This window comes from Primulina eburnea, chromosome 17, assembly GCF_022965805.1.
Source record: "Primulina eburnea isolate SZY01 chromosome 17, ASM2296580v1, whole genome shotgun sequence".
Lineage (NCBI taxonomy): Eukaryota > Viridiplantae > Streptophyta > Magnoliopsida > Lamiales > Gesneriaceae > Primulina > Primulina eburnea.
In genome coordinates this window covers 833,782-854,693 of record NC_133117.1, presented here as the reverse complement: position 1 = coordinate 854,693, position 20,912 = coordinate 833,782, and the positions used below count along the sequence as shown (strand labels likewise).

The following is a 20,912-nucleotide window of genomic DNA, read 5'->3' as shown; positions in this document are numbered from 1 at the left end:
TCAATGTGTTTATAATCGGACACGTGATCAAATCGGTCTAATTTTTTTTAAAAAAAACGGCTTAATCAATCGGATCGGTTTAACTGGACAGTCGGACCGGAATACTATTAATGAATAATATATTTAAAATTTTAAAACCTAAAAGATTTATATAAATAGATAATAAAATATAATTACAAAAGTTTAAAAACTATATATATAATACCAATTATAATTACAAATTTTTAAACAAAAACAATAGATTTAATAAACTCAACTACTTAAATAATATTTTTAACGAAGTCCAAATTTGAAATAATAATGTTTATATATAACCAATATTCAATTTGGGATTTTAAAACAAGAAAATTAATTTTTCAAACAAAAATCGAAATATCGTTGAACCGCCCATGAGATTGGACCAAATCCTACGTTTATAGTTTCGGTGTTTTGCTGTCGGAAATTCTTAGCCGTAGGAAAGCTATTGACATGCTGTATTAGGAAGGAAACATAGTTGAATTATTGATTCTGACTCTGATCTTGATGCAAAGAACTCAGATTCAAGAAATTGTGGCAATAGCACCAGTGCTGGAGATGGACTGAGAAGTCTGGACACTGAGATTGGACCAGCTCTTCCTCAAAAACACTTGTACTTACAGCACAACTTCTAACTAGCTTCCAAATTGAACAGATAGCCAAATCATCGGAATTCCTACTTTTTAACTGTATACTAAAATCTCGGCGAGAAATGTATATTATTGTATTTGGTGGTCTCTGTCATCGGAGGATTCAGTTTCTCTAGTCTTCCATGTAATCCGCCAGTGTTCTGGAAATGTATGATATGCATTAGTTCTTTGATTATCCATTACTCCATTTATTCAACTAATTGCCATTTATTTTCTCTATATCAAATTGGTCTTTAAGCGTTTAAGTTCCTACAATCAGTTAACCATTTACAAGTGGAAGCAAACAGAATACTGACGGCAGAGTTGGCGGGCAGAGGCCGCAAGAAGAGCGGATAAATATCCGATTGTCTATCTATATATGTTGCACATTTTCTGGTAAATGATATGTTATCATTAGTTGATATCTTGAAGATAGTGTACAATGTGTCGAGGAAGAAACTAACAAAAGCTATGTCTATGCTTGTAATTTCTCAGACATAAACCAACAATGTCACAATTCACACCAGATTATGCGTGCCTTTCCTTTTCTTTATCGTTTTTATCAAATCTCACTTAGATTTATACGAGCTCCGAAGAAGAAAAACAAGATTTGGATCCATCCCTTGAGACAGATTTCTTAAAATAGGCAAGGAGGACAGTATTACACACATACTGCATAATTGAAGGAAAAAGTAACAATAACAGCGGAAGGACAAATCTATCAGTTTAGTCCAGTAAGGGAATCCGCATTGGGTGGGTGTTATAACACTCACACTCATCAAAATCGTGGGGTCCACATGCCACATACACATTACATTAACACATCTATTCTCCCACATTTTCATTTAGCATTCACACTCATTATTTGTGGGTCCGCTGTCCACTCATTCATCTCACTCTTATTTACATTAAATAAATTCAATTCAAATTTTTAAGAAATTAAATTATTATTATTTATTATTAATAAAATTTGTTTTATATATGTAACAACGTTTAGCGACGGTTATTTTAATTTCGTCGCAACCAAGCGACGATTTAGCGACGATTTAAAAAACCCGTCGCTAAATTTCCATTTTTTTGGTCCTCATAGATAAATCAAAACACGTGGGGCCCGCGTGTCAGCAGATTGGCGACGGTTTCTATAAATCCGTCGCTAGGAGCGACGGACGTTATAAAACCGTCGCTAAGTGTGGAATTTTTTTAAAAAAATAAACTGCCACATGGGGCGTTCATACAGATGAACGCCCCATGCCCTCTCTCCTGTGAGTGGGCGTTATAACGTCCACTCACATTGGAGAGGGGTGTTTAATGGGTGTTATAACACCCATTTAACACCCCATTGTGGGTGCCCTAAGCAGATATGAGCATTGAAAGATACGATTTACATTTATATAAAGGTAAGCCTAACATATATTGAACAGATAGCCAATTAAAAAAGGAATTCATTTGCATTTTTTCCGACAAAAGCCAAAACCTTAATCCCTTCGAGATAGCCTCGCTTCGAGTTCAATTATATGTCTTGTTGTCATTGGTACACTACAGACAAAGGATGCCAAAGATAAAAGTCAAGAATATGATATGTAATGTTGGCAGGCAATAAACCCTAGCTGAATCCCCCATAGCCAAATCAGCAAGCCATGACCCATCTGTTATGAAGGCCTGGGACTCGGACACTGACCCGGAATCTGGATCCGGTTCTGACCCAGTAATCCCTAGACCGGGTCCACTCATGCCCGTTGGATCTGACCCGGATAGGTACCCGTTTCCATTAGTTGTCACTGTTGGTGTTGGATCCTTTGCAGATTTTTGACTGCAACACACAAGTGCAATGATGGGTAAAGCTCATTCATTATTGGTGTATTAGCATTCAATGTCTTCACCTATAATTATTGGTGAATCTGTAAATGATTTCTTCAATGTGACAAAAAATCCCCAAGAATGTAAAGTCGCCAACTTTCTTTTTATCCATTTCTGGTAAAATTATGAACTTTTTCTTTGAAAGCAGTAAAATTAATAAGATAATGCTAATAGTTTAGTTACTCTTTTGACTAAACGAATATGTCGTTAAAATCATGAAAAGCTATCAAGATTCAAGAGAACTGTTTTACCTGGGCACAGAGGGGCAAAACGTCACTGTATAATCGGCGCCGGAGCACGTGAAAGTGCTGGTGGGATCATCGTACGCGTAGCTATATGATCTGGGGCAAGTAGACTTGAACATCTGCGCGTAGACGGACGGCCTGCACGCGGCGGGTGAGTTAAACGCGCCGCTGCAACAGTACTCCGGGCTTCCGAACGCCTCACACGCACTCTGACACGCCCCCCCCGCCTTCAACCCGGAGCTCCGATGGGCATACCCGGTTCAGGTCCGTCACACATCCTGTGGAAGCACACATACCCGACCCGCCAGTGGTCTCCACGATCATGGGTAGATTATACCCGTCAACCAGGCTGACATCATAGAAGTCCAAACCGCCGGTGCCGAGAGTAAACTCCGCCAGAGTGACCGGTGGGGCAGCTCCGAAACCGTTGCATTCGAGTTCACCCGACCCGCAATCAGCAGTTCTGCAGGAACCGGGGTCCGACCCCGGGAATGTGCATTCCGTTCGGCCCCAAAACCGGCCGGACCAGCCGACGGGAGCAATGATGGTACGGTAGGAACCTTGCGGAAGCTCGAATCCAGTGGTTTCAAGCTTTGGACTGCCCGCATTTGCTAGTATACCGGGCCATACAGTGTCCTCGCATCTGTTAACAAACGTAAACGTTGCCCCAAATGCACCTGCGTCACATAGGAATTCAAGAACGAAAACCCAGTCAAAAATCAAGAACTAAGCTCCCATTACAGTACGTACGTGTAGAACAACTGTAGCTTCAGAAGGCAAAAAAACATGTTCATGCTTGAAAACGTAAAGAGAACGAATGTCGGGAAAAAATATACTTTACCTCTAGCGAAGAGTAGAAGAGTAACGAGGAGGCTTGAAATGAAGGATGAAGAAGAAGGAGAAGAGGCGGCGGCATCCATGACTGCGACGTTTCCTACTTTCAAGCAAACTTTTTAAGACATAAACATGTGATTCTCTAACAGTTGGGCATAGAAATGGAGATGTAGGGAAGATGATAAAAGATTAGAGGGTAGAGAAACAATGGCCTCTTGTGTTCTCGGGAGGGTTGCAGTCCTGGATTGAAGCTGAGGTTTTTGTCGAAACTTGATGATGAAAACATCTGAAACAGCTATAGAAACTGATAAAAAGAGCAAGGGGTTTTTTAATTTATAGAAAATATTAAATTTGTTTTTTTTAATGCAAGTACTGAGAAATACATTTTTATAATATTTAAAAATAATAATAATAAATCATATAAAAATTTAATACTAATGCAATGTAAAAGAATAAACTGAAAGAATGAATTAATTGGACACTCTTTCTTTTAGCAGTGGATATTAAATTGTTTCTTAAAAAGTCCATTTATTTTGCAACATTTTCATCATAACCAGGCCAGCATCGCACGACTGGTTTCAAATAAAGTAAATTAGATATGCCTTTTACCAAAAATAAAAATAAAAAATATTATAGAATCATATACATACTCTGACAATAATCAAAGGTATTTTTTCATGTATGCATTTTTAAATGAAATGAAAATAATTAGTCATTAATTTCATGGTTGAGGTGTTAAAAATATGTGTAAATATTTATTAGGAGTACATGAAATTATTTGTATTATTGTGTTTCCTCTTGTTATTTCTTCAAAGATGAATACAACAATCTCCCAACTTCTTAATCTTTAGTATCAAACAAATTATAATAGTACCATAAATTATTGTGACAAAAAAAAAACAAATAGTACCATAAATTACCAAGAACACTGGTCTATGTCACAAGTTTTAACCATGCTGAGACATTGCGAACGTGACTCTATTTATTGTTCCGACTTATTGGGACCCGTGGTGTGACCCAAGAATGGAAGCATGATAATTTAAATAAAAATAATAATCATTGAGTTAAGTCGAATCGAGTCGAGATCGTGTATAATGTATGAAAAATTGACTAGTTTTTTTCTTTATTGACAAAAGTCCGCATAAAAAGAATACAACAAGGGACAAGATAATTGGATAATTAATCATTAATCACGTCGGTTGGGTTTATTATTTCCATTTGAAAACGATCGTTGTTGATACAACGAGGGCAACCAAAATTCTATCTGAATAGTGTTCAAATCGGGTAGCGGAAAAGTAGTGAGATCATTTATATCCCATTTAATTTGCATGTCGTATCCAAAATTCTAAGCTTAAATATTTTAGAACCAAGTGGGTATACTATTTTCTTGTTTGGCATGACTATATTATGCCATGTAACAGTGGATTCAAGTCTGGTAAATGATCACGATTTGTCCACTGTTTTAATTATTTGTTTTTTTTGGACATTTCACTGTGGGGGTCATCCAACGTTCATTGTGTGGGGCTCAGATTCTAAGCTTCAGATATGTACTGCCTTCTATCCTCAATCAGAAAGAAAGATCTGGATTTATGTCGAGTGTCACTGCGGGTTAGACAGATTATTGAAATTGACAGTGTTTATAAATAGCATGAAATTTTCCATCGAACTGTGCTGCTCGGGGTTGGGGTACGTATCTCTACTGTTATTCTAATAGAGGATATTCTAATGCAAGATGGATGGCAATTTTTTCAGATTTATCAAGATTCTGTTAATGCTGATTTTTTTTTTTTTTTTTATTTTGCATGATAGGGGTAAATGAGCCCAATCCATTGGCAACTGGAGCGGTCTGTGATTTCGGCCTGTTTCCCTGTCCACTTTCATGTTTAAATCAAAGTAGAAGAAAAATTACAGACAACGTTTCCCTCACTAACTATTTTAGACAAGAAAGGGAGTTGATACTACTCGAACACTCCAATACAAATTTAATCTAAATATGCGCAGCAGTAACATGTGGTGGAGCAATTGATTTCACGTGACTCGGCTCATAAATGTCTGAGTTTGACAATGCACGACTAAGAAAACAAGCCAGCAAACAGCAAACGAAAAAATAGGACAGAATGAACACCTCAAAGATACGACAGAGTAACAGCATGTAAGCTTACCCTTTGCCATCCTCATGTTGCAGACTTCTTATAATCAAATCCAAGAAAGCATGGAGAAACAGGGGCCTTATCGGCGGCATCATGGAATTCACAACAAAATGATCATGCTTCGGCTACAATGACCGGTAATCAGCCTGAAAGAATTTGACATCAGTTAGTAACAGGCACGATAGTGCAAAACAGCACGAGGTTCTATCTGGTTGCCGAGTGGATCAGCCCCTCAAATAAAATGTTCCGAATTTTTGTGTATAATTTTTCTAAGACTACAATTTTTGCATTCCCAACCCCCCTACATCTATTGAAGTCGAACCTCGGGATGATAAACTCGTGTGATGCCGCCCAATGTACATCATGGTTTTGTTAACCAGTGGCAGCTTTGCTTCATCTGTGCGTGCTCCCAGCATCTTCATGCTGAAAAAACGGAGCAGAGAAACTCTACCAAATTATATAACGAATACACAGAAAATGTATCAACATAGAATATGGAGTGATACAAATTTCATTCAATCTTTTCTCATCACATACCTATACAACCACAGTGGAAACACCACCAAAGCATTTTTTGTGGTTTTCTTAATTAAATTGAATGTAAAAAAAAAAGTAATACAATCTCACAACAAGATTACAAGACCAATTTAACTCAAACTTCGAATTCAAAGTTTAAAAATAATTACCGGAGGCTAAATTGGCAGGGAAAATGATATAATTTAAAGCTTCTAAATGTCTCTTTCCCAAGCCATTTTGGTTCTGATTCTTGCTCGTCCGTATCATACTATAGCATATATTCACACTTCACTTTTTTTTTAGCAATTAACTTTTTATCTTTAGTGGCATTGCTTGCTTGAATACAATTTCGAAATTCATGTATAATTTTCATAAATTAACAATATCGAAGTGTATGGTACATACGATGGTTATACCTGGTGTAAGGCAATGGGCAGAAGATTATAACGTAGTCGGCGGAGGCACAGGTGAAGGTGCTCGTCGTGTCGTCGTACGCGTAGCTGTAGGCGCGTGGGCAAGCATGCTTGAAGAATTCCGAGTACACCGACGGGTGACACGTGTCCGGCGTGTTGAAGGCCTCGCTGCAGCAGTACATCGGATCCCCGAACGCCTCGCAGGCGCTCTTGCACGCCACGCTTTCACTCCGGCTGCCGTTCCCACGGGCCACCGTCAGCTCCCTCGGGCAAGCGCCGTTCAAATCAACCAGACACCCGGTTGAGCTGCAACCACCTCTTGTACCTCCTCTGGTCACGATCAGCATTGGGAGGTTGTACCCATCAACCAAGCTGACATCATAGAAGTCAAGGCCCTGGTCGCCGTTGAGGGTGAACTCGGCCAACGTTGCGGGGGGTATAGCGCCGCTCCCGGCGCATTGTAACTTTCCGGACCCGCAGTCCGCGGTGCCGCAGGTGAATTTCCCGGTAGATGGGTCGTTGGAGCAGTGAGTCCGAGCCCAGATCCGACCCGACCACGAGTCGGGCACCGTGAGAGTCTTTGATTTCCCACTCTTCAATACAAAGCCCGTGGGATAAAGAATCGGCCTATCGGCGCCGGTAAGTATGCCGGGCCATATGGTGCGGCGGCACTTGTTGACTATCTTGAACGTCGTCGACTCCACCTCTGATTTCAAGAACCATCGGGAAAAACCCACGAAACCGAAAATTTTAAAGCAAAAATTAAAATAAATAAATTGAAATTGAAGAACTAGTCAACTGAAGCAAACCTGAGCTGAAAGATAGGGTGAAAACGATGATCGACAGAAAGAGAAGACGGTCCATCGAATAATTTGCAAACTTATTGAAAAATTTACCGGGCAGTTCACTTGGATTCCCTTAATCTTTCCACCATTTTTTTTCTTTTTGTCGTCGAGGAAGCAGAAGAAAAGGTGGCAACGGCGATACAGAGAGGAAACAAAAGTGGAAAGGGAAATATTTGACGGGTGCCACTGGAAGAGGCATCCCTTTCGGCGAAATCTTATTCTTGATTTAGGTCGATCACCTCAGCTATTCGCAGACTTCACCATTTTAATTCAAGATTATTAATTTGGTGTTTTTATTTTAAACTTTTATCAATGCCACCAAGATGCTTAAAGCAGTACAAAAATTTGTATGAGACAATCTTACACGTCGTAATTTGTGAGAATGATCTCTTATTTGGGTCATCCATGAAAAAATATTATTTTTATGCTAAGATTATTATTTTTATTGTGAATATCAATAGGGTTACCTATCACACAGATAAAGATTCGTGAGACCGTCTCACAAGAGACCTACTCTAAAAGTAATGAGAGTGTTTTTTTGTCACCGTCGTAGACTCAATTCTCGTCTCAATCAATATTGAGTTTTACTTCCCACCCCTTCTCTTACACGATAAGTGTTGAAACTTAAATATTCGAGATTTTGTTAGATATTCCGATAAATAATTTTTTTTTTAAAATCTATTGAGGCTCTCCAAACACATATTTACTCTGGATAAGACACACCAATTTTTCAAATAAAAATCAACGAGTTTTAGATTTTTGGAAACAAATCAAGGAAAAAAAACATTTTTGTCTTAGGCAAACTAGTCGAGATGCATGTTTACGAGCTAGTAACAATAGGCTGTATATGATTTAGGATACAAACAAGTCTCGATACAATATAGAATAAAAATATTCGAGCAATAGTCAGTATAATACTTTTGGTTAAACATTTTTTAAAAAAAAATTATCTTGTTATGAACACTCAAATACACTTGAATATTGTCATTTTTTAAAAAATAAAATTTGACCAAAATTACTCCCCAAATATCTCAATACTCGACTCAATTCACACAAATTCTAATTCGTCTGGTGAATATATAAATTCACGAGATCGTATCACAGTATATATAGAATTGTAAATGCTTAAGTGTGGATTTGATTAGCCGGTTTAAAAGAAAATGAGTGCAGTAAAAGAAATAATGATGTATTAGGTAAAACTTAAAAGACTTAAGGCCACAAGATAGGCAAATAAAGTAAATATTATATCGGGCTAAATTAAATGGAGCCCATATAAACTTTAAGGGGTGGAATACACCAGATTTTTAAAAAGTTTATACATTAATAAATAAGCACATCTAATAGAGCAAAGTATATTTTACATTTCGTAAAAACTTAAAAGAACACTTAACCTCTATATAAATTAATGATATTTCAAAGCTTATGGGTAACATCCTGTAATAAAATAATTAATACTAATTTAAAATTTACGGAAAATACAAATTTTTTTTATTTAAATAGTAAACCAACACCTTCTAAATTTAAATAAAACGATCAACTAAATTCTTAAAAATAATCCAAGTACAAAATAGTTTTATGACATAAAAAAATATCATTCATCACTATATAAATGTATTATCCAAAACGAGCATTTGAATTTTTTTTTACAATAAACTTTTGGATGAATAAAAATCAGAGTAAAAAATTTAACTGGCAAAAAATCCTTTCATAACAATAGCGGTCCTCGGGTTTGCACTACACCCAGTCCGAGCAAGCTCAGTGGTCAGCACCTCGTGTCTCCTCAAAAGCATCAACATCTATATCGATCAAGTCTAGTGAGCCTAAAAATTCAACACCCATAAACAATAAATGGCAAATATTACTTAATAAAATCTCGTGTATTTGAAAGTAATGTGTACGAAATAACAGCTAAACATACATAAACATAGACGTGCCATAACTACATAAACGCTTTCATAAAAGTGCTTCCATCATAACATACACAATCATACTTAATTTTGCGTATAAATATGTTCAAAGCAAGTGGCCTGTAACATAAATCGTCTGATCAGACTAAACCACGGTACTTGGCTGCCAGGGATCACCACAGTCTTTCGACCGGATGTTAACTCCCATATACATAAATACCCAATCATACTTTATCGGGTGGAGAATTCCCGGGTCATGCTTTATCATTTTCCAATCTCATAATCAAAAATCTCCGGCAATGCTTTACCAGGTGGCCACAAGACAAATCATATACTTCCAAAATAAAATATATATTTTTTGCATGTCAATCATACTTACAACATCGTGGGCTTTGTTGGAACGCTATATACATGCTACCCCAATCAAAGTAGCAAACATCCAGGAGATCCAACGAAGCTTGCAACCAAAAACTTGAGAAAACGTGAAGAACATACACAAATTTTCACACCGTTAACAGTTTTACGATAAAAATCATATAACTCTAATTTTTTATCAGAAAATTACGAATTTGTTATTGAAACGAATGTAACACATAATGCTACAAACCATATGTTGAAAACGTTTCCAGAAAACCAACATATAAGTCGTAGAATTCGAAATAAGAAAGGGTGACAGATTTTGTGATACAGAAATTTCACAGCTTGTGTGATTTTACGATAAAAATCATATCTTCCTCATTGCTTATCGGAAAATTATGACGTTGCTATCGAATCAAAGGTAACACTGATTTCTACAAATAATATGTTGAACAAGTTTCCAGAAAACCAAACTATAAGTCGCATAATTCGAAATAACAGAGGGTAATGGGTTTTGTGACACATAAATTTCACGGCTCGTGCAGTTTTACGATAAAAATCATATATCCCTCGTTTCGTATCAGAAAATTACGAATTTGCTATCGAATCGAAGATAACACATAGTGCTACAAATCATATGTTAAAAACGTTTCCAGAAAACCGAAGGATTCATCACAAGAATCGAAATGACAGCAAATGACCAGTTTTGTGGGGTTTTTTTTAAAAATATTATAATTTTAAAACTTATTTATTAAAATATAGCAGTTTTCAAAACTTTACGAAAATATGGTAATCTGGAGAATGAACCCGCGGATTCATCGGCGACGCTATTAGCGACAGTATTCCAAAAACCGTTGCTAATTGCGACGATTTGAACAACAACCGTCGCTATGGAAAGGATTCCCTTCCTTTACACAATTCCAAATAGCGACGGTATTCCAAAAACCGTTGCTAATTGCGACGGTTTGAACAACAACCGTCGCTATGGCAAGGATTCCCTTCCTTTACACAATTCCATGCCTATAACGGTGTGTTTGGCGACCGGGATTTGGGAGGATTTCATGAGATTTGGATTTCAAAATCCTATTTTTACTGTTTGGCAAGATGTTAAAAAAAAAGGATTCGGACTTGCTTAGGATTTCATGGGATTTCCACAAGTATATCCAAATCCCATCAAATTTGATAAGATTTGGTGGGATTTGGATTTTAAAAACATAAAATTACTTTTTTATCCAACACATCATTTTCCACCAAAAGTTTCTAAATAGTTAGACTTTTTTTTTCCTTTTTAACTTTTTTTTAGAAGCTGAAAGATTTCGTTTAAATTTTATAAGTTTCTTGTGTTATTTACTGATTAATATAATAAAAATTATAGTAATTACCAAAACCTCTTTTTACGTTTAATAATTAATTTCATGTTAAAGTTTGAAGTTGTTTTATGATTTTTAATTATTATTTTATGTGCACTATGATTAATAAATAATAATTAATTTTTGAATTTACAAATACAAATAATAGAGAAGAATTATTAATTTCTAAACTTTTTTTAGTTATTTATGTTTATATAATTTCTAAAGGAAGTTTAGTAAAATTTTAAAATTCCAAATTCGAATCCTTTTTTCTCCAAATAAGAAATGGATTTGTAAATATCATTTTTAAATTTTAAACCAAACACCAAATAGAATTTCAAATACTTGAGCAGTTTTTTTTCTTCGGTCCATGTCTTTTTTTTTAAATAAAATTCAGTGATTCTCTTTCTGTCGCATATCAATTTATCCAGCTCAAAATATATTTTAATTTCTCAAAAAATAAAATAACATTATTTCACATATAAATTTAATTTCATAACAATAATATATTAAATTTAAAAAAAATAATGTTACCTCTTAGGATTTACTTGTATGAAATAACCTGTCAAAGTTAAGCTTTATTACAAAAACAAAAATTATAAAACAATATTAATTCAATAAAAATAAAATTGATGAATCAAAAAATTTTATTCAATCACAATCAAAAAGTTATAATTTATTTCACATAATATATTTTGAGCTGGATAAATTGATATGCGACAGAAAGAGAATCACTGAATTTTTATTAAAAAAAAAAAAGACACGGACCGAAGAAAAAAAACTGCTCAAGAAGAGTGTCGAAACTGAAAAGTTGAGCCGAAGGATGAGATGAATTCGTCAAATACTCGGTGAGATTTATAGGCATGGGATTGTGTAAAGGAATCCTTGCCATAGCGACGGTTTTTGTTCAAATCGTCGCAAGTAGCGACGGTTTTGAAATACCGTCGCTAATAGCGACGGTTTTGGATAAACCGTCGCCGACTGAGAATCCGTGTCACTCTGTCCCGGATTCTGAATCCGCGGGTTCATTCTCCAGATTACTATATTTTCGGAAAGTTTTGAAAACTACTATATTTTAATAAATAAGTTTTAAAATTATAATATTTTTAAAAAAAACCCCAGTTTTGTGACTCAAAATTTCCAGAAATTGTTTAATTTTAATAATTAATATAATTTCTAGGTGTTTTGTGTCAAAATCATTTAAAACCAAAAACTTTTAATATTTATGCATACATAGTGTAAAAAGATGATAATATATATACACCCATCATTATTTTATATTACATGATGATAGAGTAGGTCTTTGTCTCACAAATTTGACAAAAATTTGTGTGAGACGGTCTAATAGATCGTATTTCTGAGACATATCTCTTGTTTGGGTAATCCATGAAAAAATATTACTTTTTATGCTAAGGGTATTACTTTTTATTGTGAATATGGGTAGGGTTGACCCGTCTCACATATTAAGTTCCGTGAGACGGTCTCACATGAGATCCACTCCACAAATTTTATCTGCGAGACGAATCAACCATATCGATATTCATGAATGATCCAAATAAGAGATTTGTCTAACAAAATACGATCTGTAAGACCATCATATACAAGTTTTTGTCACGATGATATATGCAATTTACCGCGACCAATTTATTGCATTCCAATTAAATAGAATCGGAATAAAGCAAAAAATAAATAATAGGAGAAAATAATTCGGAATTGAATTGAGAAATTAAAATCAGTGTATACCGAGAAATAAAATCCGCCTGTGTTTAACCCTAAACTGCTACTATAAAACAGCACCGAAATCGCCTCAATCACCACTGAGAAGGGAGCAAGAGAGGCAAGCTAGGGTTTAGAGATGGCCGATTTGAAAACGGGCACCGTCAAGTGGTTCAATGACCAAAAGGGATTTGGTTTCATCACTCCAGATGATGGGAGTGAAGATCTGTTCGTCCACCAATCAGCTATCAAGTCCGAGGGTTTCCGCAGCCTCGGAGACGGCGAGTCCGTCGAGTTCGTCGTGGAGTACGGCAGCGATGGCAGGGCCAAGGCGGCCAACGTGACGGGTCCCGAAGGCAGCTCTGTCCAAGGAACCACCCGTGGGGGTGGTTCCTACGGGGGTAGAGATGGCGGCGGTTACAACGGCGGTGGCGGTGGGTATGGGGGCAGAGATGGCGGCGGGTACAACGGGGGTAGAGATGGCGGCGGGTACGGGGGTAGAGATAGCGGCGGGTACGGAGGAAGCCGAGGCGGGAATCGTGGCGGAGGCGGAGGTGGAGGTGGAGGCAGTGGTTGCTACAAATGTGGTGAGAATGGGCATATGGCGAGAGACTGCACGCAGGGAGGCGGCGGTGGAGGCGGCGGGGGTAGGTATGGAAGCGGTGGAGGGGGTGGACGATATGGAGGAGGTGGCGGCGGCGGTGGAGGAGGAGGTGGCTGCTATACCTGTGGTGAAGAGGGACATTTTTCTCGTGAATGTCCCAACAACAACCGTTGATCTCACTCCTTTTTTCTGTTCTACCCACCATGGTTTAATTAGCTAGATTTATGGTTAGGGATCTTTACTATTTGTCATCTTTTTCTTTTGCCAAAAGCTTTAAATCAGATAATATATACATCTGGTGACCTACATCTTTTATGGTATCGTTTTATTTCATTTTTGGTTTGGAATTCTGTCTGTTTTTGTTCCCATATGAATACACATGGTGTTTGATTCGAATTATCAGTGTCTGGTTCTTTTATTTTCAGCTATGATTGATGTTATGTATCTCATTCGTAAGCTAAATCTTTCGGCCTCTGTGATTGATGTAGAGGAAGGAGAGAAATCTGGTAGCTGGGACCAAATCGTGTTATTTGATTTGTATGTGGAAACACGAATTAATATATTAAATCGAAGAATTTCTTGATGTGTTTGTATCCTGTTGTTAATTAACCATCAACATTCATCATCACTTTGAATTTAGCATTACATGTTTCTCAAATCTATACACACTTGATAAGAATTGAACAAGGAAAGAGTCTTCAAATCTTTATCATTACAAGTATGAAGCATTCACGCTATATTAATAATTTTAAAAATTGAGTCTCTGTCATTATTAATAGAGAGAGTCGAACTTTTAGGCCGCCTTTGGTTCGGATGATTAGTCGGGATAAATTATTTTATCCTACCTAGTCAGCTGTTTGGTACGCGTGATTATTTAACCAAGTCAATCCCTCCTATGAATGATTAGGTTATATTAGGTAGGTTAAAATAATAACTCATCACCCTCTAGGATTATTTATCCAACTTTTTCAGTTTTACCCTTCTCTTATATTCAAACTCACCACCACTTCCCGCCGCCGCCGGCCGTGCTCCAGCAGACCGCCGCCGCCGGTCGACATTTCCGGCCGGCGGTTTCCGGCTGCCGCCTCCCGCCTGCCGTTTCTGGCCGCCGGCTGCCACTGTCGTTGTCGCCGTCGCCTCTGCGAAGGAGAAGGGCAATTTTGTCTTTTCATCAAAAAATTTAAAATTATCCTACACTTAAAAATCTTACCAAACATAATATTATTTTACACTATATATTACAATCCTACCACAATCATTTTCTTTATCATTTACATACTAATAATTAGTTTATTCTATCCTTCCAACCAAACGCAGCCTTAATATTTGACTTTATCTCTTTTATAATACTCGATTTTTACTTTCTAAATATATTCATGACTCATATCTTATTCGAATTTTTATCGAATTTAAATAAATTTAATAAATATAAATTATATATTTAATTTTTCATATTAAAATCATAAATGTAAATTATATATTTTTTAAAATATAACATTCTTATTAAAAATTTGTAAATTTATTATAATAAATAAAGTTAATATTTTTTTCTATGTATCTCACAAAATAACATGTAAATCAATAAATTAAATATCAAAATTATTATTTTTTCATATTCATGAGAAATCATGAATTTATCAATAAACATATTCACGAGTTAACGAGTAGAATATTATAACAAGCTGAGTATTGTAAAGTTTGAATTTTGTTTGTTTATTTTAACAAGTATCATTAAACTAATCCATCGTGTTTTTGAACTTTTAATTTTGTGGATCGTATTTAAGCAACGTGTTGGAACTTTGTTGACTAATAGTGATGAAATTATGTAATTAGATGATTATTGAGTTTGGGAAACATTTGTTGTGGGTTAAAATCTCGCTGTATACCTTGGAAGAAGCGGTAGCATTTGATGTCCTCCAACAATCTCCTACTCGGCAGGTTTTTTTTCCCTCTTCAAATCAACAAGATAAGATCGCCTCTTCCATATTTATATACATGAATCAGTGTTTTTAATTTTTTTTTTGCTTTTCCTCTTGGATATATATATATATATATATATATATATATATATATATATACTTGTAAAATACACATATATATATATATATATATATATATATATATATGTGTATTTTACAAGTACTTTTATGGTTTGAACATCAAAATTTATTGGCATTTCTTATCGTGGCACTGCTCTAATGTTGCTTGATGAAATGTGCAAGAGAAATCAGTTTATCGGATGTTAGCAAATTTGTTATCAACGACTTTTATATCATATTTTATGTGTTACAGTGGATTTCTATAATCAATTCTGCATTTATTTTTCTAAAATTTTTTAGGCTTCATTTGTTGGATTTCTACCATCAAATTCTGCATTTAATACGTTAAACTTTTATGGTTACAAATGGTAATTCTTTCTGTAGCATGTGACGGTCACGCAAATTTATTTCGTTAATATTTTTACTATAGTAAATAATATTTTTGACATAAAATATAATATTTTTTATGGTGACTTAAACAAGATATCCGTGTTTCACAAAATATTTTATGTTCTTTTTGTTAATGAATGAATTTCAAATATATTTTGATTGTTTTAAAAAATAAGATCAAGAACTTAATCTTATTACGCAAATTATGCATTTTGAAGTTAATATTTGTTAACTTCTTTGTTTCACTATCTTCTTTGTGATTTTTTTAATCTTATTATTTCAGATAAATATTAAACTAGTGCAAAATTTGTAGAACAAAATAGCCTATTTACTTGTAAGATATTAATAAAAAGTGTTACAAAAACACTCATAGAACTGCTAAATGTGTATATGTATATGTGTGATTAAAATTTAGGATTTTTTTTTGTCAAATTGCTTTATATGAGTCATTAAAATTTAGAATTTTTTTTGTCAAATCGCTTTATATGAGTCATGCCTTCATGGCGCATTTGTTGCGTACTTATAACACACCGAGTGACGGGGGATTCTTGCTCGCGCTGAGGCGTTGCGGCCATGCCGAGCAAAAGGAAGAGGAAGAGCGGCTGAGAGACGTGAGGTATTCACCCAAGAACAAATACTCTGATCCACCAGTTTTCTGCTTGTTGGCTTCTCTCTACCCCAGTTTCCAGCACTACGTTTTCTCGTGATATGCAAATCTCAAGAATTCTATGCAACCGATGTGAGACTTCTTAACACATCTCTCTCATATCCAGTAATGAATAACGTGAGCATGGATACATTAACGGATGATCCAACTACGATAAATCAAACACATAACGGTAGACTTAAGTTCAGATATCATGTTAATATTAGGACTTGGACTTTATTCAACCCAAAAACTAGCTTAAGGGGGAGAATCGTTCAAATCCGTATGTGCAACTCTCATGAATTCTATCTAACCGATGTAAGAAATTTGAACAGTTAATATAATGGTGGCTTTACGTTTGTAGGTGGATTCCTGATGGGCAGCTCTGTCCTACAGTACCCAACAAATCAAATTACATCCATTGGATAGATGATCTTTTGGCCTCAAACCTCATTTCGGGCAGATGGAAAAGTGAATGGCTTTGATTTGGAACTGGAGCAAATTGCATGTATCCCCTTCTTGGCGCTTTCCCTTCTTGGTTGGAAGTTTGTTGGTTCAGGTACTTGCAAATTTCTTCTGTGGTCTCATCATGAATTGAATTGTTTTATGTTGTGCTAAATGATGAAACATTGCACTGTTTTAGATGTTACTGATGTGGCTATTGAGTGTGCGAAGAGAAACGTAAGGAACAATCCGCATACATCGGAGTTGATAGAAATCATAAGAGTGGAGTGTGAGGATGACAATTTTGAGAAGCAAAATAGTAGTGAATGTGACTTGGATTCGCACGACAAAAAGACTATTGAAATTGGGCCTGCACCATTATCTGTGGCCAAAGTTTCTTTGGGAAAAAAGAAAGATTATTATGGGCCACCTGTGCTTCTTGGTGTTGTCAAAGATAGGGAGAACTTTGACTTCTGTATGTGTAACCCTCCATTCTTTGAGATGATGAAGGAAGCAGGGTTGAATCCAAACACGGCTTGTGGTGGAACTTCAGAGGAGATGGTTTGCTTTGGTGGTGTTCGGGCTTTCATGAGTCACATAATTGGTGATAGTGTCCAGCTGAAGCACAAATTTAGGTATTAGTTTTTCTTCTCTAGTAATTTTTTATGTGGTGACAGTTATCTTTTCCGGTTCATTAGGTTGTCTAAGAGAAACAACCATCTAAATTTGACACTTAGTTGCTATATAGTTTAAAAGCTGTGTTGACCACTATCAGAAGCTATATATTTTGGTATTGTGGCAATATTTATTGAACAATTTTGCTCCAAAATCCAGTTATTTCCCTCACGCATTGTTTCTGGAGGTAGTTCATCTCAATGGTTAGAAGAAAATAAAATCTGAGTATACTGAAGACAACCGAATTTGTTCAGGGCAAGACATCAAGTTGGGGGCTTGCTTGGTCTTTTCTACGTGCTTCAAGAACAACGATATCATCTGGGGGGATTGAGAAAAATAACCAGTCTGTCATGTTGGAGGTTTGGAATCCTTTTCCATTTACCGTATATAAATCCTTTAATTGTTTGTTGACGCTTAGTTTCTGCTTCGGTGTCTTATTTTGTGTATGGTTCCGAGCTACTTATATTTATACAACATAGATTTTAACATAGTTTAACATTTCTAATTTGTTCCCACACATAATAAAAATATATAATTGTCGTGAATATGACAGGTCATGCATTTTGTTTAAGCGTAGGGCCTTCAACGTTAGTATAGCGCCTTTCAACGTTTTTGCAGTCCATCGAATCCTTTCTATCCTGCAGTGGAGCCACGTGTAAAGTAGATGCTGGTGCATTCAGAATCGATGTATTGCGAGTATTTTCAATTTATTTTCTTGGATTTTGACCATGTCTCTAGGTGAATAATCATTTTAAATATTCAGATAACTGCTTCGTGATGCAAATTTGAAGACAGAAAAAGGTTATGAGAAGGGATATGATAGTTTTCATCATTAGTGGGAAACGAACAATCCTTCAAATGATCACCACATTCAATCAGAAGCCTTGCACTTTCGTATTTGGTAATTTTATTCAGCCAGTGCATGCAATTTATTATTATGATCTTTTTATTTACAAAATCTTGAATGTAACCAACGCACCCTGCAACAAAAATGGACATACTTTTTTCAGCAAAAAGTTAAGCTCAACCCAATTCTCTCTTTTTGTAATCTTGGTCCTTTGCCACCCTTTGTTTTTCAGTGCAGGTTTATTTTCACTGATATTTCAGCATCTTGAAAAAGTTATAAGAAACAAGTCTGCTATGAAAGAACATTGTTATCCGATGGGACCATTTCTTGGTCTAAACAGACTCTTTCAATTTCATCCGAAACAGGGCTCTGCAGAATCAACGCAAAGTTATGGCAAAGCTTTAATGCGATGTTGCCGAGCTAATCAGGGACCATGGCTCTTGTTCAATTAAGACACTTAGGTTTCGTCACATCACCGTGGAAAAGCACTCGTGTGATTCAAGGTCACTTCAAAATGGTAGGTAAAGTCCTATTGGATTTAGACCATGTAGACGGGTCAAATTGAAGAGGAAATTGTTGGATATATAGATCCTACATATATTTTTGTATGACATTTTTATAGACTTTCATTGTATGTGATCATGCCAAACAAATCTTCAGTGAAGAACTGATTCTGAATTTCAGGTCACTGTAACGAACTCAATAACATCCTCTATTACCAAAAAATAATTTTGACGTGGAGTGTCCGATTTGGTATAGTAAATGAGAGCTTGAATAATGATTAGGGTTCGATTCATCTTACAAATACATTTTTTGACAAGTATGTCTCACACACATAAGAGCAGAAATATTTTATATTAGGTTCATCTATGTCGGCAACCAACTTTGTATACATATTTAAAAATATATGTAGTGGTGATGATCATAACATATTGGTCAAATTATTTAATAAATTAAATTTTATGCAAAATAAATCTAAGGAAAAAATTTCGATAAATATACCGTCAGCTTCGTTTTAATTGGCACCTTAAAGGACTGGCTTCCTTGAATTATTGGATTTATTTTTCTATTATTATTGTTGTTGTTGAAATATTATTTAAAATGTGAAAAATATTTGTGTTGAAAATGTGAATGTTGAATGTTGAAAAATAGGTGTTGAATATTGAAAATTAGTGTGTGATGATGTAGGTAATGATGTATTTTATTTTTGGATTATGTGTAAAGATTTCCTATAAATAGATCTCTCATTTGTGAAGAAAATCACAATTGAGTAGAGAGAAAAATAATATAAAGTGTGTAGTTTGGTAAATTTTGAGTGTTTGAGATTTTTACTTTTTACCATAAATTTTTACTTTTTCACAACACTTTATCAGCACGAAGCTCTAAAAGTCCTACATATTTTTCCAAGCTCCAAACAGAAGAAAAAGGTAACAAAAGTAATTATATTTATTTTACTGTTATTTGTTTATTGTGTATTTAATATACAATATAATGTTATTATTAGAAATAATAAAAATAAATTTTTCATAAACTTGTTATAAATCCTGGGAGGATGTTAAGACGACATCCCACTCCCGGCAAGGGATACGACAAGTATAAAAGCCTATAAGGTTTTTAAACAAAATAAATTATGACAGTCGTTATAATATTATGATATGATATATATAATTATTTAAACATGTCTAATATTATATATACCATATTATTACCATAAAATTATACAAATACATACATTTATTCTTTTATTCACCAACGGTCATAAACGGTAATAAAACGGCTAGTTTTTGCCCTATAAATATGATCTCTCAAACTCATTCAATCACCCCAACTTTCTCTTCTTCTCTAAAAATTATTCTTCATCAAATTTTCGGAGAAAAAAGAAGATGGCTTTCGCAAGGTTATTTTTAATTATTTTAGTTATCATACTCACGAGTCTTGTATTTATCGGAGAATATCCTCCTCGTGTGTTTTCTTTATTTTTACGAATACTTGTACTTGTTGTTTATCCATTACTTTGTATTGCAATATTCATTAACTAATAAAATGCATCGTGATTTTTAGTACCACCATGGCAAACTTGACAAAGCTCGAATTCATCGCTCTTGACATTACTGGGAAAAATTATATGCCATGGACTCTCGATTTAGAAATGCATCTTGAGTCATTAGGTCTAAATGAGACCATAAAAGAAAATGGCATATGCACATCACAAGAAAAGGCAAGAGCCATGATATTTTTGCGTCGACATCTCGACGATGGATTAAAATGTGAATATATGACTGAAAAAGATCCCATGGCTTTATGGAAGGGATTAAAAGAAAGATTCGAACATATAAGGGAAGTTATACTTCCGATCGCTAGGGATGAATGGAATACGTTAAGATTCCAAGACTTTAAAAAAGTCAGCGATTACAACTCGGCGATGTATAGAATA

At 35.3% G+C, this 20,912-nt stretch overlaps 3 protein-coding genes and 1 pseudogene across 10 annotated transcripts; 2 read left to right on the top strand and 2 right to left on the bottom strand.

The window, feature by feature from the left end:
• Positions 1 to 2,064: 2,064 nt before the first annotated feature.
• LOC140817797 (thaumatin-like protein 1) lies at positions 2,065 to 3,895 on the bottom strand (annotated as a pseudogene).
• A 1,694-nt stretch (positions 3,896 to 5,589) lies between these two features.
• On the bottom strand, positions 5,590 to 7,743 carry LOC140817798 (thaumatin-like protein 1b). 2 transcript variants are annotated; one of them, XM_073177588.1, is made up of 4 exons: positions 7,469 to 7,739; positions 6,663 to 7,365; positions 6,053 to 6,153; positions 5,590 to 5,876 (listed from the first exon to the last, which is right to left on the bottom strand). In XM_073177588.1, exons 1-4 carry the CDS (start codon positions 7,521 to 7,523, stop codon positions 5,872 to 5,874), a joined length of 864 nt encoding a protein of 287 aa, XP_073033689.1. In that variant the 5' UTR covers positions 7,524 to 7,739; the 3' UTR covers positions 5,590 to 5,871. The 2 variants fall into 2 exon arrangements, with proteins under 2 accessions (XP_073033689.1, XP_073033690.1); XM_073177589.1 differs by lacking the exon at positions 6,053 to 6,153 and having other exon boundaries at positions 7,469 to 7,743.
• A 5,168-nt stretch (positions 7,744 to 12,911) lies between these two features.
• LOC140818528 (cold shock domain-containing protein 4-like) lies at positions 12,912 to 13,833 on the top strand. Its single transcript, XM_073178522.1, has one exon. It carries the CDS (start codon positions 12,973 to 12,975, stop codon positions 13,609 to 13,611), a length of 639 nt encoding a protein of 212 aa, XP_073034623.1. The 5' UTR covers positions 12,912 to 12,972; the 3' UTR covers positions 13,612 to 13,833.
• A 1,343-nt stretch (positions 13,834 to 15,176) lies between these two features.
• Positions 15,177 to 19,189, top strand: LOC140818695 (uncharacterized). 7 transcript variants are annotated; one of them, XM_073178739.1, is made up of 8 exons: positions 15,537 to 16,482; positions 16,640 to 16,705; positions 16,877 to 17,071; positions 17,156 to 17,591; positions 17,886 to 17,990; positions 18,185 to 18,318; positions 18,395 to 18,532; positions 18,711 to 19,188. In XM_073178739.1, the coding sequence occupies exons 3-6, from the start codon at positions 16,942 to 16,944 to the stop codon at positions 18,288 to 18,290; spliced, it is 777 nt and encodes a 258-aa protein (XP_073034840.1). In that variant the 5' UTR covers positions 15,537 to 16,482; positions 16,640 to 16,705; positions 16,877 to 16,941; the 3' UTR covers positions 18,291 to 18,318; positions 18,395 to 18,532; positions 18,711 to 19,188. The 7 variants fall into 7 exon arrangements, with proteins under 7 accessions (XP_073034842.1, XP_073034836.1, XP_073034840.1 ...); XM_073178737.1 differs by having other exon boundaries at positions 16,640 to 16,795; XM_073178738.1 differs by having other exon boundaries at positions 15,543 to 15,678; positions 16,611 to 16,795.
• Positions 19,190 to 20,912: the final 1,723 nt, after the last annotated feature.